General features: G+C 35.6%; 1 protein-coding gene across 1 annotated transcript; it reads right to left on the bottom strand.

Moving 5' to 3' along the window:
* Positions 1-1,356: 1,356 nt before the first annotated feature.
* Positions 1,357-18,523, bottom strand: LOC117332460 (organic cation transporter protein-like). The gene is made up of 9 exons (XM_033891376.1): positions 17,974-18,523; positions 17,419-17,649; positions 16,459-16,655; positions 15,470-15,703; positions 14,898-15,032; positions 13,416-13,507; positions 5,571-5,685; positions 3,525-3,597; positions 1,357-2,974 (listed from the first exon to the last, which is right to left on the bottom strand). The coding sequence occupies exons 1-9, from the start codon at positions 18,367-18,369 to the stop codon at positions 2,747-2,749; spliced, it is 1,701 nt and encodes a 566-aa protein (XP_033747267.1). The 5' UTR covers positions 18,370-18,523; the 3' UTR covers positions 1,357-2,746.
* Positions 18,524-18,754: the final 231 nt, after the last annotated feature.

Genomic DNA, 18,754 nt, shown 5'->3' on the forward strand with positions numbered 1-18,754 from the left:
CCTAGTGATTTTGTGTTGTTGTCAGACGTGCTTTGACAAAGACTTCCAATACTTGAATTAGCATCTGTAGATGTGTCAAGATTTATGCCCGAGATGTTACATTAAAAATATTTTGACAAACCGGTTTGTCAACATAAACAAAAAGGCCCATAATGACCGAGGTTCCCATGAAATGTGTAGTGTGAACTAGAGCAAACATCTATTCTTTTGATTCCAAATATAACCTTACATCAGATTTCTTATTAATTGTACTTTTATACATAACTACCTCAGAAGCATCAACACTTTAATAATTGTAAAATCTTTTTAACTCAATTTTTTCATCATTCTGGGAAATTGCAGACATTGTCCGAAAAAAAACCCACAGATCCAATGTATTACCGAAATGTAATCATAATACGTTAAAATATGATGTAAAACAAAATAAGCAATTTGAACATGATCTGACAGAAAATTGCAAGGGCCAGATCGTCTTTTGATTCCGAAAACCTCCAAACTAGAAGAAATCTTCTAACTACATGTATTATAAACCATTGACCTATTTGTTGTGTCAATATTATATTGATGCTCATCAGAAGCTATGTAAAGCACATTTTTTTTTAAATTTTAATTTTAAGCTTGCTATTGCATAGCACAAACACTGGCTACTTCTTTTTATTTTGGTTTTTTAGAGCTTTGTTTTTTTCAGAAAGAAGGTAGTACTACTGTTATGGCACAGCGGCAAAATGACAACCGAACATCATATAAGAACATGGCATATAAACCAAATATAGTCAATTAAAGCATACCTTTATCAATATGGCACCATTTCAAAATGATTCCATGCTCAAACAAGCCATTAGCTCAAATTGATTGTATACCAATTTTAACCAAACTTTTGCTGCAATTAATCTAGCAATTACCAGAACCTAGAAATGACCACAGGGTTCCTATAGGGTTGCAGGGTTACCTAGAAATGACCACAGGGTTCCTATAGGGTTACAGGGTTACCTAGAAATGGCCTCAGGGTTCCTATAGGGTTACAGGGTTACCTAGAAATGGCCTCGGGGTTCCTATAGGGTTACAGGGTTACCTAGAAATGGCCTCGGGGTTCCTATAGGGTTACAGGGTTACCTAGAAATGACCACAAGGTTCCTTTAGGGTAACCTTCAATTGACAACAAGGTTTATGTAGGGTTACCTAGAAAGGACCATAGGGTTCCTGTATCATTACATTGAATTGACCATATGTTCCTGTAGGGTTACCTACAAATGACCTCAGAGTTCTTGTAGGGCTACCTAAAAATGGCCATAATTTCTTGTAGGATAACCTAGAAATGACCACACGGTTCCTGTAGGGTCACTGTGGAATGACCACAGGGCTCCTGTAGGGTCACCGATAAATGACCACAAGGTTCCTGTAGGGTCACCGATAAATGACCACAGGGCTCCTGTAGGGTCACCGATAAATGACCACAAGGCTCCTGTAGGGTTACCGATAAATGACCATAGGGTTCCTGTAGAGATAAATGCAGATGGTTGGCTGTCATAATACCATTGTATATCTGGCTAAAACAGTTGTACAACCTGCCCTAGAACAGCGTAGGTTTTTATATGCAAGACAACATTAATTTACAACATATATATATATATAAAACAATATTCAGTGATATAAAATTAGGACAAGTATGCTTAAGGTTCACACAATTAAACATACTTCACACTCACAAATTCTTTTTACATGGTTCTCCATAAATTCGGTACCATCATGGCTGCACCACATTTTGTATTGAAAAAGTTGTAAATATTCCATGAAGTTTTAACTAGCTTTTTTCATGATAAAATAAAATCATGAAAATAAAACAAATTGAAAAATGAATTGGAGAAAAATGTGGTCCATTCCATAATTTTTGCAAAAAAATATATGATCCGTCCCACTTTACTAAAACCATGAAAAATTTTACCCCTCAAAAAATCTTTTACGGTTGTACATGGACTATTTAATTATAAATGTAGACGAGTTTGTTCTACTGTGTACTAGGTTGTTTTCAGGAGATAATTTATACTGTGGTATAATAGTTTTTTGGGTAATCCAAAAAGAAGTGTTTTTAACAGTTGAAAAAGCCCAAAAATAAATCATGTGTCATAAATCTGGTAAGTCGTCTTGTAAGTAAACCAAAACAAAATATTGAAAATAACAAAAACTAATATTGTTCAGACAATAAAAAACTTTTGTCAATATAAATACATCGTTTATCTCCAATATTTTTCAAATCAAGAGATATCTTCCTCCATTGATAAAACATAAATGTTCCAAAACTTGTACACATGTCAGTGACTCCTGACATATATGTTAATGTAATAAAAATATTCATCTCACACATGTAAAACTATATAAAATAAAAATAAAACTTGCTAAGGCAATTCTAAAGATCAACTTTCCAATGTATACTGTACAGTTGGTAAAATTAGCAAGAAATTAAATATTTATCTAATAGTCATTGAATTTAATTAAAGAAAAAATCAAATATCCATATCATAAGCTTTTAACTATTATATTAATGAAGATGTGTGCTTGACTTGTTTCTTGATTTACTGACATTGGGCAAATATTTAAAACCCATGAACTAGTTTTCACCTGGAAAAACAGGAAATATTACCCCTGCAAAGCTAACCATCTATACAGTAATAAGCAATTCACCACTAACGAGAAGCTCATTCTAAAATCAAGCAAAGCCACTGGTAGACTGAGGATCAGGGCTAGTTCGCTACTTGTCTGTCATGACAATGACTTCCTCGTCTCCCGGAGCTAGCGTCTGTTTCACAGCAACATCCTCTTCCTGGTCCTCTCTGTAGCTTCGGAAACTCTCTGTGTCTCCAATAGTATCCGGAAGTTTTTGTCCGAGAGTTTCAGGGAGAAGGAGAGTGATAAATCCACCGATCATTGCGATGCAGCCAAACACCACCACAGATATCGACTTATGGGTAACGTCTCCCTATTACAATGAACAATACAGAATATTTTTTCTTCAAAATTAAGTGACTTTTCTATATAATTATGTTTTGATATTTCTATGACATTGCTCTGTTTACATAGTAATTTTACGACAGACTAGAAAATGTCTGTCAAACAAAAATGCCCTTGCTTGCCACTTGACACCCCGAAACACAAATTGGTGAGGATCATATCAGCAGTTCCTGAGATTAGCTAGTTATATAGATTGCATAGGTACAGGACTGGACGGAATGAGGCGGGAGGAGACAAGACAGACATATATGGGTAACACGTACATGTATATGCACCCTCATTTCATGGCCGGGGCATAAAAAAGGTAAATAAATATTTCTCAGAATTAATTTTACATTGGTACAACAAAAAGCAGACAAATGTTAAATTATCTATAAATCGAATTGAATTGTTGTGACTTATGACAGATAAAACTTCTGTTTTTTTTTTATCTCGGAAATGACATCCTTAACCCTTTTATCATGATATAATTTGATCTATTATAACACTATTATCGAGATTATTATTAGAAATCTTACGAGCATAAGGACAAGTGGTGCCACAACTCCTCCAAACCGAGCCCAGAACGCACAGCTTCCCATTCCAATGTTTCTACAAGTTCAAGTATACAGACAAATAACATACATTTTCAGTATCAGGGACAGCTGTTAAAAACTTCAATGAAAGTTCATCTGTGTTGGTAGTAGAATCAAAGCATTGCTTTGAGCTTTTGCTCACAACACATCAATTACATACAATGTACCTAAATATTTTGACCACAAATGTGATTTTCCTCAGTAGGACCGAGGCTACCAAAGTGGATTTACCTGTGATCCCGTGACCTCAGGACCGAGACTCCCAAGGTGGATTTACCTGGGGCCCGTGATCTCAGGACCGAGACTCCCAAGGTGGATTTACCTGTGATCCCGTGACCTCAGGACCGAGACTCCCAAGGTGGATTTACCTGGGGTCTGTGACCTCAGGACCGAGACTCCCAAGGTGGATTTACCTGGGGCCCGTGACCTCAGGACCGAGACTCCCAAGGTGGATTTACCTGGGGTCTGTGACCTCAGGACTGAGACTCCCAAGGTGGATTTACCTGGGGTCTGTGACCTCAGGACTGAGACTCCCAAGGTGGATTTACCTGGGCCCCGTGACCTCAGGACTGAGACTCCCAAGGTGGATTTACCTGTGATCCCATGACTTTAGGACCGAGACTCCCAAGGTGAATTTACCTGGGGCCCGTGACCTCAGGACTGAGACTAGCCAGGTTGATTTACCAGTGGTATTGTGACCTCGGGAGTGAGTCATAGACCCCTGGAAGTCTGAACCTCCTCGTTGAGGATCAGCTGATAGAGACGATGAAAATGGCCGCCCAAATTCCATGTTCAAGACAGCCTGGGTCCCTATCCGGTACACGGACCTCATTCAAGTCAATGGAATGAGGAAGATCGCAGTAGTGGTCAAAATACTTACAGATGTTATCGATGTGGTGTGGGCAAAGTTCAAGCAATTCTTTGATTTTGCAATTTACTTATGACTTAGGACAACACATTTTTTCAATTAGTCATTAAATGTTTTAAAAGCCTAAAAAGAGGTTTCTGAAAATATGTGAGAATAACATTGTTAAGTTTATCTAATCCGACACGCTGTGGAATTGATTGGATAAGACAGTGTCTGAGTACACAGGTGATATAGACTGGTAGTTATTTACATGGTTTAGGGTGGATAAGACAGTGTCTGAGTACACAGGTGATATAGACTGGTAGTTATTTACATGGTTTAGGGTGGATAAGACAGTGTCTGAGTACACAGGTGATATAGACTGGTAGTTATTTACATGGTTTAGGGTGGATAAGACAGCGTCGGAGTACACAGGTGATATAGACTGGTAGTTATTTACATGGTTTAGGGTGGATAAGACAGCGTCGGAGTACACAGGTGATATAGACTGGTAGTTATTTACATGGTTTAGGGTGGATAAGACAGCGTCGGAGTACACAGGTGATATAGACTGGTAGTTATTTACATGGTTTAGGGTGGATAAGACAGTGTCTGAGTACACAGGTGATATAGACTGGTAGTTATTTACATGGTTTAGGGTGGATAAGACAGCGTCGGAGTACACAGGTGATATAGACTGGTAGTTATTTACATGGTTTAGGGTGGATAAGACAGCGTCGGAGTACACAGGTGATATAGACTGGTAGTTATTTACATGGTTTAGGGTGGATAAGACAGCGTCGGAGTACACAGGTGATATAGACTGGTAGTTATTTACATGGTTTAGGGTTTCAGCTGTTTATAACATACTGTCAGAATAGATAGTTTAATCATCACCTGTTAACAAATATATTATGTAAGCATGCAAATGTGAAAAATAACTCTGGTCTTCCTGAGCTTGTGAGGAAAAGAAAATGAATAACACCATGATTAATAGAATATATCCAAATATTGCTATAACTTCATGGATGCTACAAAAATTAAATGCATTCCTTAAATAAACAAAAAATGTCAGATTTTATGCCGGTTTTACATGCCTTACCAACATTCATATAAATGTCCGTTCTGGGTAACCATTTTACCTTATAACAGTAGGGTACAACTCAGAGGTGTACAGAAAGGTAAGGCTGAACACTCCACCCATACCAAACTTCCCAAATATAGCAAATCCTGTGGAGAACTGAGACATCTTGGACCCTGAAACACAGCAATATAGGATAGCCTAATATTAAAACTTTAATTCATGTTTAAATATCTAAAAAATATACAATATATCTACTATTCAGGATATACATATACACTGTATGGGAGTTTTGTTAACTGATTAGTGGCTGGTAGACAGCAGGTGTCATTTGGAGGTGGGGTCTCATAGTAAAGGCTGGCGGCAACCTTATTGAACATCATAGCCTGTCACATGTTAATAAAGTATTATTACCCAGAACACACAGCCACAACAGTACAAGTTGGTGTGTGCATGATCTCAGTTTACTCAGTAAACCACCCCTGGTAGGTATTGAATCACACCTCAAATATTCACTGGAGTTTGCAATGGTATGATGATCTGCTGATTGAGATAATTTGGATGACTTATATGCCATATACTTTTTGACAACCATTAATGTTCGATTGAGAGTAAACAGTTAAATACTCTATGTCTGTATACAGTTAGATACTCTATGTCTGTATACAGTTAGATACTCTATGTCTGTATACAGTTAGATACCTCTATGTCTGTATACAGTTAGATACTCTATGTCTGTATACAGTTAGATACTCTATGTCTGTATACAGTTAGATACTCTATGTCTGTATACAGTTAGATACCCTATGTCTGTATACAGTTAGTTACTCATATGTCTGTATACAGTTAGATACTCTATGTATGTATACAGTTAGATACCCTATGTCTGTATACAGTTAGTTACTCATATGTCTGTATACAGTTAGATACTCATATGTCTGTATACAGTTAGATACTCTTTGTCTGTATACAGTTAGATACTCTGTCTGTATACAGTTAGATACTCTATGTCTGTATACAGTTAGATACTCTATGTCTGTATACAGTTAGATACTCTATGTCTGTATACAGTTAGATACTCTATGTCTGTATACAGTTAGATACTCTATGTCTGTATACAGTTAGATACTCTATGTCTGTATACAGTTAGATAACTCTATGTCTGTATACAGTTAGATACTCTATGTCTGTATACAGTTAGATACTCTATGTCTGTATACAGTTAGATACTCTATGTCTGTATACAGTTAGATACTCTATGTCTGTATACAGTTAGATACCTATGTCTGTATACAGTTAGATACTCCTATGTCTGTATACAGTTAGATACTCTATGTCTGTATACAGTTAGATACTCTATGTCTGTATACAGTTAGATACTCTATGTCTGTATACAGTTAGATACTCTATGTCTGTATACAGTTAGATACTCTATGTCTGTATACAGTTAGATACCCTATGTCTGTATACAGTTAGATACTCTATGTCTGTATACAGTTAGATACCCTATGTCTGTATACAGTTAGATACTCTATGTCTGTATACAGTTAGATACTCTATGTCTGTATACAGTTAGATACTCTATGTCTGTATACAGTTAGATACTCTATGTCTGTATACAGTTAGATACTCTATGTCTGTATACAGTTAGATACTCTATGTCTGTATACAGTTAGATACTCTATGTCTGTATACAGTTAGATACTCTATGTCTGTATACAGTTAGATACTCTATGTCTGTATACAGTTAGATACTCTATGTCTGTATACAGTTAGATACTCTATGTCTGTATACAGTTAGATACTCTATGTCTGTATACAGTTAGATACTCTATGTCTGTATACAGTTAGATACTCTATGTCTGTATAAAGTTAGATACTCTATGTCTGTACACAGTTAGATACTCTATGTCTGTATACAGTTAGATAACTCTATGTCTGTATACAGTTAGATACTCTGTCTGTATACAGTTAGATACTCTATGTCTGTATACAGTTAGATACTCTATGTCTGTACACAGTTAGATACTCTATGTCTGTATACAGTTAGATACTCTATGTCTGTATACAGTTAGATACTCTATGTCTGTATACAGTTAGATACTCTATGTCTGTATACAGTTAGATACTCTATGTCTGTATACAGTTAGATACTCTATGTCTGTATACAGTTAGATACTCTATGTCTGTATACAGTTAGATACTCTATGTCTGTATACAGTTAGATACTCTATGTCTGTATACAGTTAGATACTCTATGTCTGTATACAGTTAGATACTCTATGTCTGTATACAGTTAGATACTCTATGTCTGTATACAGTTAGATACTCTATGTCTGTATACAGTTAGATACTCTATGTCTGTATACAGTTAGATACTCTATGTCTGTATACAGTTAGATACTCTATGTCTGTATACAGTTAGATACCCTATGTCTGTATACAGTTAGATACTCTATGTCTGTATACAGTTAGATACTCTATGTCTGTATACAGTTAGATACTCTATGTCTGTATACAGTTAGATACTCTATGTCTGTATACAGTTAGATACTCATATGTCTGTATACAGTTAGATACTCTATGTCTGTATACAGTTAGATACTCTATGTCTGTATACAGTTAGATACTCTATGTCTGTATACAGTTAGATACTCTATGTCTGTATACAGTTAGATACTCTATGTCTGTATACAGTTAGATACTCTATGTCTGTATACAGTTAGATACTCTATGTCTGTATACAGTTAGATACTCTATGTCTGTATACAGTTAGATACTCTATGTCTGTATACAGTTAGATACTCTATGTCTGTATACAGTTAGATACTCTATGTCTGTATACAGTTAGATACTCTATGTCTGTATACAGTTAGATACTCTATGTCTGTATACAGTTAGATACTCTATGTCTGTATACAGTTAGATACTCTATGTCTGTATACAGTTAGATACTCTATGTCTGTATACAGTTAGATACTCTATGTCTGTATACAGTTAGATACTCCTATGTCTGTATACAGTTAGATACCCTATGTCTGTATACAGTTAGATACCCTATGTCTGTATACAGTTAGATACTCTGTCTGTATACAGTTAGATACTCTATGTCTGTATACAGTTAGATACTCTATGTCTGTATACAGTTAGATACTCTATGTCTGTATACAGTTAGATACTCTATGTCTGTATACAGTTAGATACTCTATGTCTGTATACAGTTAGATACTCTATGTCTGTATACAGTTAGATACTCTATGTCTGTATACAGTTAGATACTCTATGTCTGTATACAGTTAGATACTCTATGTCTGTATACAGTTAGATACTCTATGTCTGTATACAGTTAGATACTCTATGTCTGTATACAGTTAGATACTCTATGTCTGTATACAGTTAGATACCCTATGTCTGTATACAGTTAGATACTCTATGTCTGTATACAGTTAGATACTCTATGTCTGTATACAGTTAGATACTCTATGTCTGTATACAGTTAGATACTCTATGTCTGTATACAGTTAGATACTCTATGTCTGTATACAGTTAGATACTCTATGTCTGTATACAGTTAGATACTCTATGTCTGTATACAGTTAGATACTCTATGTCTGTATACAGTTAGATACCCTATGTCTGTATACAGTTAGATACTCTATGTCTGTATACAGTTAGATACTCTATGTCTGTATACAGTTAGATACTCTATGTCTGTATACAGTTAGATACTCTATGTCTGTATACAGTTAGATACTCTATGTCTGTATACAGTTAGATACTCTATGTCTGTATACAGTTAGATACCCTATGTCTGTATACAGTTAGATACCCTATGTCTGTATACAGTTAGATACCCTATGTCTGTATACAGTTAGATACTCTATGTCTGTATACAGTTAGATACTCTATGTCTGTATACAGTTAGATACTCTATGTCTGTATACAGTTAGATACTCTATGTCTGTATACAGTTAGATACTCTATGTCTGTATACAGTTAGATACCCTATGTCTGTATACAGTTAGATACTCTATGTCTGTATACAGTTAGATACTCTATGTCTGTATACAGTTAGATACTCTATGTCTGTATACAGTTAGATACCCTATGTCTGTATACAGTTAGATACCCTATGTCTGTATACAGTTAGATACTCTATGTCTGTATACAGTTAGATACTCTATGTCTGTATACAGTTAGATACCCTATGTCTGTATACAGTTAGATACTCTATGTCTGTATACAGTTAGATACTCTATGTCTGTATACAGTTAGATACCCTATGTCTGTATACAGTTAGATACTCTATGTCTGTATACAGTTAGATACTCTATGTCTGTATACAGTTAGATACTCTATGTCTGTATACAGTTAGATACTCTATGTCTGTATACAGTTAGATACTCTATGTCTGTATACAGTTAGATACTCTATGTCTGTATACAGTTAGATACTCTATGTCTGTATACAGTTAGATACTCTATGTCTGTATACAGTTAGATACTCTATGTCTGTATACAGTTAGATACTCTATGTCTGTATACAGTTAGATACTCTATGTCTGTATACAGTTAGATACTCTATGTCTGTATACAGTTAGATACTCTATGTCTGTATACAGTTAGATACTCTATGTCTGTATACAGTTAGATACTCTATGTCTGTATACAGTTAGATACTCTATGTCTGTATACAGTTAGATACTCTATGTCTGTATACAGTTAGATACTCTATGTCTGTATACAGTTAGATAATCTGTCTGTATACAGTTAGATACTCTATGTCTGTATACAGTTAGATACTCTGTCTGTATACAGTTAGATACTCTATGTCTGTATACAGTTAGATACTCTATGTCTGTATACAGTTAGATACTCTATGTCTGTATACAGTTAGATACTCTATGTCTGTATACAGTTAGATACTCTATGTCTGTATACAGTTAGATACTCTATGTCTGTATACAGTTAGATACTCTATGTCTGTATACAGTTAGATACTCTATGTCTGTATACAGTTAGATACCCTATGTCTGTATACAGTTAGATACTCTATGTCTGTATACAGTTAGATACTCTATGTCTGTATACAGTTAGATACTCTATGTCTGTATACAGTTAGATACTCTATGTCTGTATACAGTTAGATACTCTATGTCTGTATACAGTTAGATACTCTATGTCTGTATACAGTTAGATACTCTATGTCTGTATACAGTTAGATACTCTATGTCTGTATACAGTTAGATACTCTATGTCTGTATACAGTTAGATACTCTATGTCTGTATACAGTTAGATACCATATGTCTGTATACAGTTAGATACCCTATGTCTGTATACAGTTAGATACTCTATGTCTGTATACAGTTAGATACCCTATGTCTGTATACAGTTAGATACCTATGTCTGTATACAGTTAGATACTCTATGTCTGTATACAGTTAGATACCCTATGTCTGTATACAGTTAGATACTCTATGTCTGTATACAGTTAGATACCCTATGTCTGTATACAGTTAGATACTCTATGTCTGTATACAGTTAGATACTCTATGTCTGTATACAGTTAGATACTCTATGTCTGTATACAGTTAGATACCCTATGTCTGTATACAGTTAGATACTCTATGTCTGTATACAGTTAGATACCCTATGTCTGTATACAGTTAGATACTCTATGTCTGTATACAGTTAGATACTCTATGTCTGTATACAGTTAGATACCCTATGTCTGTATACAGTTAGATACTCTATGTCTGTATACAGTTAGATACTCTATGTCTGTATACAGTTAGATACTCTATGTCTGTATACAGTTAGATACTCTATGTCTGTATACAGTTAGATACTCTATGTCTGTATACAGTTAGATACTCTATGTCTGTATACAGTTAGATACTCTATGTCTGTATACAGTTAGATACCCTATGTCTGTATACAGTTAGATACTCTATGTCTGTATACAGTTAGATACTCTATGTCTGTATACAGTTAGATACTCTATGTCTGTATACAGTTAGATACTCTATGTCTGTATACAGTTAGATACTCTATGTCTGTATACAGTTAGATACTCTATGTCTGTACACAGTTAGATACTCTATGTCTGTATACAGTTAGATACTCTATGTCTGTATACAGTTAGATACTCTATGTCTGTATACAGTTAGATACTCTATGTCTGTATACAGTTAGATACTCTATGTCTGTATACAGTTAGATACCCTATGTCTGTATACAGTTAGATACTCTATGTCTGTATACAGTTAGATACTCTATGTCTGTATACAGTTAGATACTCTATGTCTGTATACAGTTAGATACTCTATGTCTGTATACAGTTAGATACTCTATGTCTGTATACAGTTAGATACTCTATGTCTGTATACAGTTAGATACTCTATGTCTGTATACAGTTAGATACTCTATGTCTGTATACAGTTAGATACTCTATGTCTGTATACAGTTAGATACTCTATGTCTGTATACAGTTAGATACTCTATGTCTGTATACAGTTAGATACCCTATGTCTGTATACAGTTAGATACTCTATGTCTGTATACAGCTAGATACTCTATGTCTGTATACAGTTAGATATCCTATGTCTGTATACAATTAGATACTCTATGTCTGTATACAGTTAGATACTCTATGTCTGTAAACAGTTAGATACCCTATGTCTGTATACAGTTAGATACTCTGTCTGTAAACAGTTAGATACCCTATGTCTGTATACAGTTAGATACTCTGTCTGTATACAGTTAGATACTCTATGTCTGTATACAGTTAGATATCCTATGTCTGTATACAGTTAGATACCCTATGTCTGTATACAATTAGATACTCTATGTCTGTATACAGTTAGATACTCTATGTCTGTAAACAGTTAGATACCCTATGTCTGTATACAGTTAGATACTCTGTGTCTGTATACAGTTAGATACTCTATGTCTGTACATAGTTAGATAATCTGTCTGTATACAGTTAGATACTCTATGTCTGTATACAGTTAGATACTCTATGTCTGTATACAGTTAGATACTCTATGTCTGTATACAGTTAGATACCCTATGTCTGTATACAGTTAGATACTCTGTCTGTATACAGTTAGATACTATATGTCTGTAAACAGTTAGATACCCTATGTCTGTATACAGTTAGATACTCTATGTCTGTATACAGTTAGATACTCTGTCTGTATACAGTTAGATACTCTATGTCTGTATACAGTTAGATACTCTATGTCTGTATACAGTTAAATACTCTATGTCTGTATACAGTTAGATACTCTATGTCTGTACACAGTTAGATACTCTATGAATACAGTTAGATACTCCATGTCTGTAAACAGTTAGATACTCTATGTATGTATACAGTTAGATACTCTGTCTGTATACAGTTAGATACTCTATGTCTGTATACAGTTAGATACCCTATGTCTGTATACAGTTAGATACTCTATGTCTGTACACAGTTAGATACTCTATGTCTGTATACAGTTAGATACTCTATGTCTGTATACAGTTAGATACTCTGTCTGTATACAATTAGATAATATCTCCACACAGGATACAGAATTTGTTTTTTCTAAAGGTAAAATTATCATTAAAAGTATTATGGATTAACTAGTAAAGGATGATAATTTGACTTGAGGCACATGCCCCTACATGCATATGTCAATACATGTACAGCATTTCATATTATAATAATAGTTAATGCATTTCATCAAACAAATATATTTGTACATGTATTTAAAAAAAAAAATCTTTGTATAAGATGAAAATGTACAACATAATGATTTTTCCTAAAAATATATTGTCTGGTTAAACCTGCGAGAATCCACCAATAGTTTAACATCATAGATCTTTTGTAGAAATACATTACAGATCTTACAATAAAACCTACCGTGCTCACTGAAGAATGACAACACCCCAGCAGTTATACAGGAAGTAGCCCCTATCATGAAGAAAGTCAGCAATGATATCCGTCTTCCAAATCTATTAAATAGCATCAAAACTTAAATGTATTTCTGTTTTCCTCCTAAGTTTCATAATAGTCATTGGATTTTAAAATTCACAGTAATCTTAACTTTATTATAAAAAAAAAAAAACATTTTTTCTAAAACATGTGCGACTTTTAACCCGTGCATTGTGTATAATTTTGAATTCATATGATTTAAACCTAATACAGAAACAATTAAAACTTTTTATGGCTAATTTTCTATTTACACAAAATTTTAAAAGATATTTAGGTAGAATGTTTGACCTGACCAACTATATGCTGACCTAATACTGGATTAGTAAATCATTGTGGAATTTCCATGGGTGGGAAAAAGAAAAAATAGAGCTTCCCTCTAAATTAGAAAAGTTTGGCAGCAATGGGTTTAACATGTCAGTGACCTCTGCCTATCATTTCATGTCTATATAATATATGACCTAATACCCACGGTTTGATGACCTTTGACACTTGAACTTTGACCTACCATTTGATGACCTCTGACACCAGAACTCTGACCTACCATTTGATGACCTCTGACACTAGAACTCTGACCTACCTTTTAATGATCTGTTATCTTTTTTGTCACTAGAACTCTGACCTTCCATTTGATGACCTCTGACACTAGAACGCTGACCTACCGTTTGATGACCTATGTCACAAGAACTCTGACCTACTGCTTGATGACCTCTGACACCATGGCCCAGTTGTTCAAAAGTTGATTAGCTTAATCACTTGATTAGTGAAAAATTCATTTCCCATTTGTTGCAAAACCCATGAGTATATCATTGTTAAATTATGCCAGTTTGACGAGAATTAATAATTGCAGAATTTCATAAAGTTTTGTCAAGCTAGCTAGTTCTACCAGAAATTATTATATCAGGATTTGAAAAATGTTGTTAAAATGTTACTAGCCTAATCACCTTTTGAACAACTGGGCCCTGAACTCTGACTTACTGTTTGATGACCTCTGACAATAGAACTCCGCTCTATTGTTTAAGGATGGCCTCTGACACTAGAACTCTGACCTACTGTTTGATGACCTCTGACACTCGAACTCTAACCTACTGTTTGATGACCTCTGACACTAGAACTCTGACCTACTGTGTGCTGACCTCTGACACTAGAACTCTGACCTACTGTTTGATGACCTCTGACACTAGAACTCTGCCCTACCTTTCAATGACCTCTGACACTAGAACTCTGATCTACTGTTTGATGACCTGTGACACTCAAACTCTGACCTACTGTTTGATGACCTCTGACACTAGAACTCTGACCTACTGTGTGATGACCTCAGACACTAGAACTCTGACCTACTGTGTGATGACCTCTGACACTCAAACTCTGACCTACTGTGTGATGACCTCTGACACTAGAACTCTGACCTACCTTTTGATGATGATCACCACCAGGATGAATGCCACCAACTCCACTGATCCACTTGTGGCAAAGTTGAAATACTTGTTGCCGGGGAGACTGGTCACACTTAGGGACAGCCCATAATAACCAACAGCTACAGCAAACCTAGAAGCATCAATCAGTTGTACAGAAAAAAAAACAAATCATCTGTCTGAAGACAGGCAACACAATTACTGTAAACATACAAATTTTGGAGGTAATATCATTTCAGAGGTATTCGTGCTTGAATTATTCCACTAAATTATGAATGTGCTAATTGCAGGTTTTGTATGTCTCTTCATCATTGTAGTTATCTGTCTAAATTCAGTTATGCTCTAAGATTTGAGTATGACATGTGAATGTGTTTACAGTACTGTACTTTGGTACAGATGCTGTCAGATACAAACAAATTCTACATGTTACTATCCTAAATCCTAAATATTTACAGCCAAGAGTAGAGAAATCGTTACTACATTTACGAAGGTTCAGGTTATAGAATATTTAATATGTACCAGTGTAACATATAAATATTATTTCAACAGTTTGGAACAGCCTGTGATTACCAAAGGTAAAACAGTATGAAGCTGCGTGTCCTGATCCGCGGCGTGGCAACCAAGTCCATGAATGTGTACTGGCGCACCGATGAAGCTTCACTCTTGTCCAAATGGAGCTTGATGTCTTCCATCACCTGGGATGGGTACTCCAATTTGTTGTATTTTGTCATTTTGCCTATCCACTTCTCTGTCTCACTGAACTGATGTCTTGTCAGCAACCAACGAGGGGATTCTGGAATCAACCTGTTCAGGGAACAATTAAAAGTACATTCATGTGAAAAATTCCAAGTTAATCACCGATATATTTAATGTACTTAATGACAGATGTCAACCTTACAAAGGCAGATCTGACCCTAACCCCGACGCTCGCGGACAAAGATCATGGGACGATTGGTACAGAGAAACTTGTTTCAACTCTAAAAATATCAACCGATCAAATACCAACATACATATTGAACCTCGGGACTTTTGTGTAAAACATATTCTGGGAATTCCTGTCATGGGAGTCTCCAACAAAACATGCAATACATGTGCTACTAATGGTCAATGAAATTAACGGACAAATACACATCTTTTTTTTCATATTATCGATGTCTGATTTTTAAATGTTTTTTATATTATGTATAGGGTGTATTTGAAACAGTTCTTTCACAATCACCATGCAGAAAGCTGTTAACTACGGAATGGCATGGGTATGAAACACTGTTGGTGTGGTTTATGAATGATAATAATGAATTTAAAAAGAAAAAAACATTTTAAAAAAATTAACATTTATATATTGTCATGTGAAAAATGATTCCCTGTCTTTATTACTATTGACTGCAGAAAACATGTTGCTTTGAAAAACAATTCCCTAGTTACAAAATGGAACCTTTCTCATCAGGTCCGAGTTCATGTGGGAATCACATTCGAGGAATTTCAAGAAGGTGTACACCCTCACCAAGTTTAGTTTTTATTGACAGAGGCTGCTATAAATGTAGTTCAAAACTATGTCTTACCAAATGTAAGGAAGGGCCAGAAGGCTGGGCAGGGTAATAGCCAGCTGTATGTATCGCCAGGACTGCAGCAGATAGGCCACACCAGCTAACATCACCACGGTAACGCCCCAGTAACACTCCAGCACTGCCCCCGCCACTCCTCTGTACTGAGGCAAGAATAGCTCCATCGCAAGGACGTAAGTAGATGTCTGTAGACCCTACAATTCCGTTATCAACTATTGTAAGTTATATAGAGGGGATAATAACTGCAACATACTCGATAGCCCGAGTTTCCTCTGGCCCTGTCACCATGTCTATACCAGACATGGTGACAGGGCCAGAGGAAACTCGGGCTACATACTCGAGTGTTACCAATTAGTTTCAACTTTATTATAGTCTCCTGTACGTTAGATTTTGAAATGATTCACTTTCTTACGGTGTTGTTGGATTCTTATAATTAATCAAAACCTACGTTTATTAAAATTGATTAAATTTATTAAAATTAACATGCTTTCCATGTCCTGATTGGCTGAAACAGGTATCATGTGATTCTTGATAACAGGTTATACCAGCATTATAATAACATATTATAGCCTTCAGGTTTCAGTCCGTACATGGTTTAATTGACCCTGAAAAAATATCAACCTAAGACTTCGATACTTGGTTGATTTTTTTCTCAGGTTGAAAAAAAAAATGTATCAGCCTTATTGAAAGACTGTAACTATTCAGCACTCATAAATCCAGATGCTCAAATTGATATTCTGTCCTAGCTCAAACTTAAATCAACTTCAAATGAGAAAACTTCTTAAGATCTTTAAACTAAGTACCAATTCTACCATGTTTCAGTGTTTATTAATGTTATATAAAAAACTCATTGTCCAAAAAAAAGGGACATGTAGCTTGAATCTAAGCATGTTATAGCTTAATATGGGCCTTTGAAGTGTAGTGAAGTTTGCTATCAACGATGAAGTACTATTTTACCTGCATGAAGGCTCCCTGCAGGAACCTGAGGACCAGGAAGAGGATGTAGCTGTTGGCGAATGAGATGCCAATACCGACGAGGATAGGGACATACAAGGTGATTAGCATCACTGGTTTCCGTCCCAGCTTGTCAGCTACAACACCAAACACTAGCCCTCCCACCATTACGCCAGAGAAATACACTGTCGTGGCAACCTTAGCCAGGAAAGATGAGTCACACACTAGGTCCCACTGAAACAAAAAGTACTCTTATAAATAACAAATGTGATATATACCCTACAAAATATTTTTATTTCATTTAGATCTAAAAGGTGTCTTACTAATTGTATTGGCCTCTCACCCACAACCAATAAAAACAATTATACATCTGTCACACTCCTGCATAAGAAATTGAAAATTTCCTATTAGAGAAAGTCTCACAAATTGCACAATAAAATAGACAAGCAATTTGACCACAGGAAATTTAAAACACCTTGTTATTAAGAAGTAATTAAAATCAATTAAATTAAAGTTAAAAGAAATTAATAAAATTTCATTGAAAATCAAATGACTAACCTCTGTGACAATAGTAGACTCCCGTGGCCCCTTGGCGTAGTTCCACATACCCGCCATCTGCGCTGTACAATCAACAGACATATTACCTCCATCCTGTAGAAAGTATGTGCTTGAACACTTGTCATACTCAACACCAATAATGGTCAGGTTAGCTACTGTGTATGTTTTTGTCGGCACCCATGACTGTAGGTTCAAGGAATGCCCCTTGTGAGTTGGGGAAGGCTGAAGATCTGGATTGGTACAGAAGTACACAGGAGGGGTAGAACCGAAGAAAGCCATCACAAGGTGATTGAAGGTCACCGGTATATAGTTGAACGCCAGCAGTAAGAACACTGCCACCTGGTATCTCCCAGGGTTCCCAAGCTTGCTCATCAGCAGCTCCATCGGGATCTGCATCTTGTTGGTTCACCTCAATTGAACTTCCTTCTTACTGGAGGGGTAAAATTATCCAGGTAGTTTAACACCTGTCCACTGTGGTACCCTAATTCCTTACTGGGTATTCTCCCCGGCAGTGACGACTTCAGAGAATTTGTGAATACCTCACTTACTGCTTGAAATAACATTAATGAAAAGACATTTAGGGGTATGTAAAAGTACTTCTTTCTGTACCACAAAAGCTCTCTCAAACTACAGTTAGCATAACCCTTTAATGAAAATGTCATTTACATAACCATGACAGACAGTTTACATTACCGTACACTTTCTGTACTTTGGGATATTTTGGATGTGGTTATATTTTGGTTTATTTAGCGCCTGGGGTGAATAATCCAAAACTAAACAC

Source organism: Pecten maximus, chromosome 8, assembly GCF_902652985.1.
Source record: "Pecten maximus chromosome 8, xPecMax1.1, whole genome shotgun sequence".
NCBI classification, from domain to species: Eukaryota; Metazoa; Mollusca; class Bivalvia; order Pectinida; family Pectinidae; genus Pecten; species Pecten maximus.

Coding starts and splice junctions, on each gene's coding strand:
- LOC117332460 (XM_033891376.1), bottom strand. CDS start 18,369: ATGCAGATCCCGATGGAGCTGCTGATGAGCAAGCTTGGGAACCCTGGG. Junction 17,650..17,973: donor AGTCTACTATTGTCACAGAG/GTTAGTCATTTG, acceptor TTTTTGTTTCAG/TGGGACCTAGTGTGTGACTC. Junction 16,656..17,418: donor TGCAGGGAGCCTTCATGCAG/GTAAAATAGTAC, acceptor ACGGAATTGTAG/GGTCTACAGACATCTACTTA.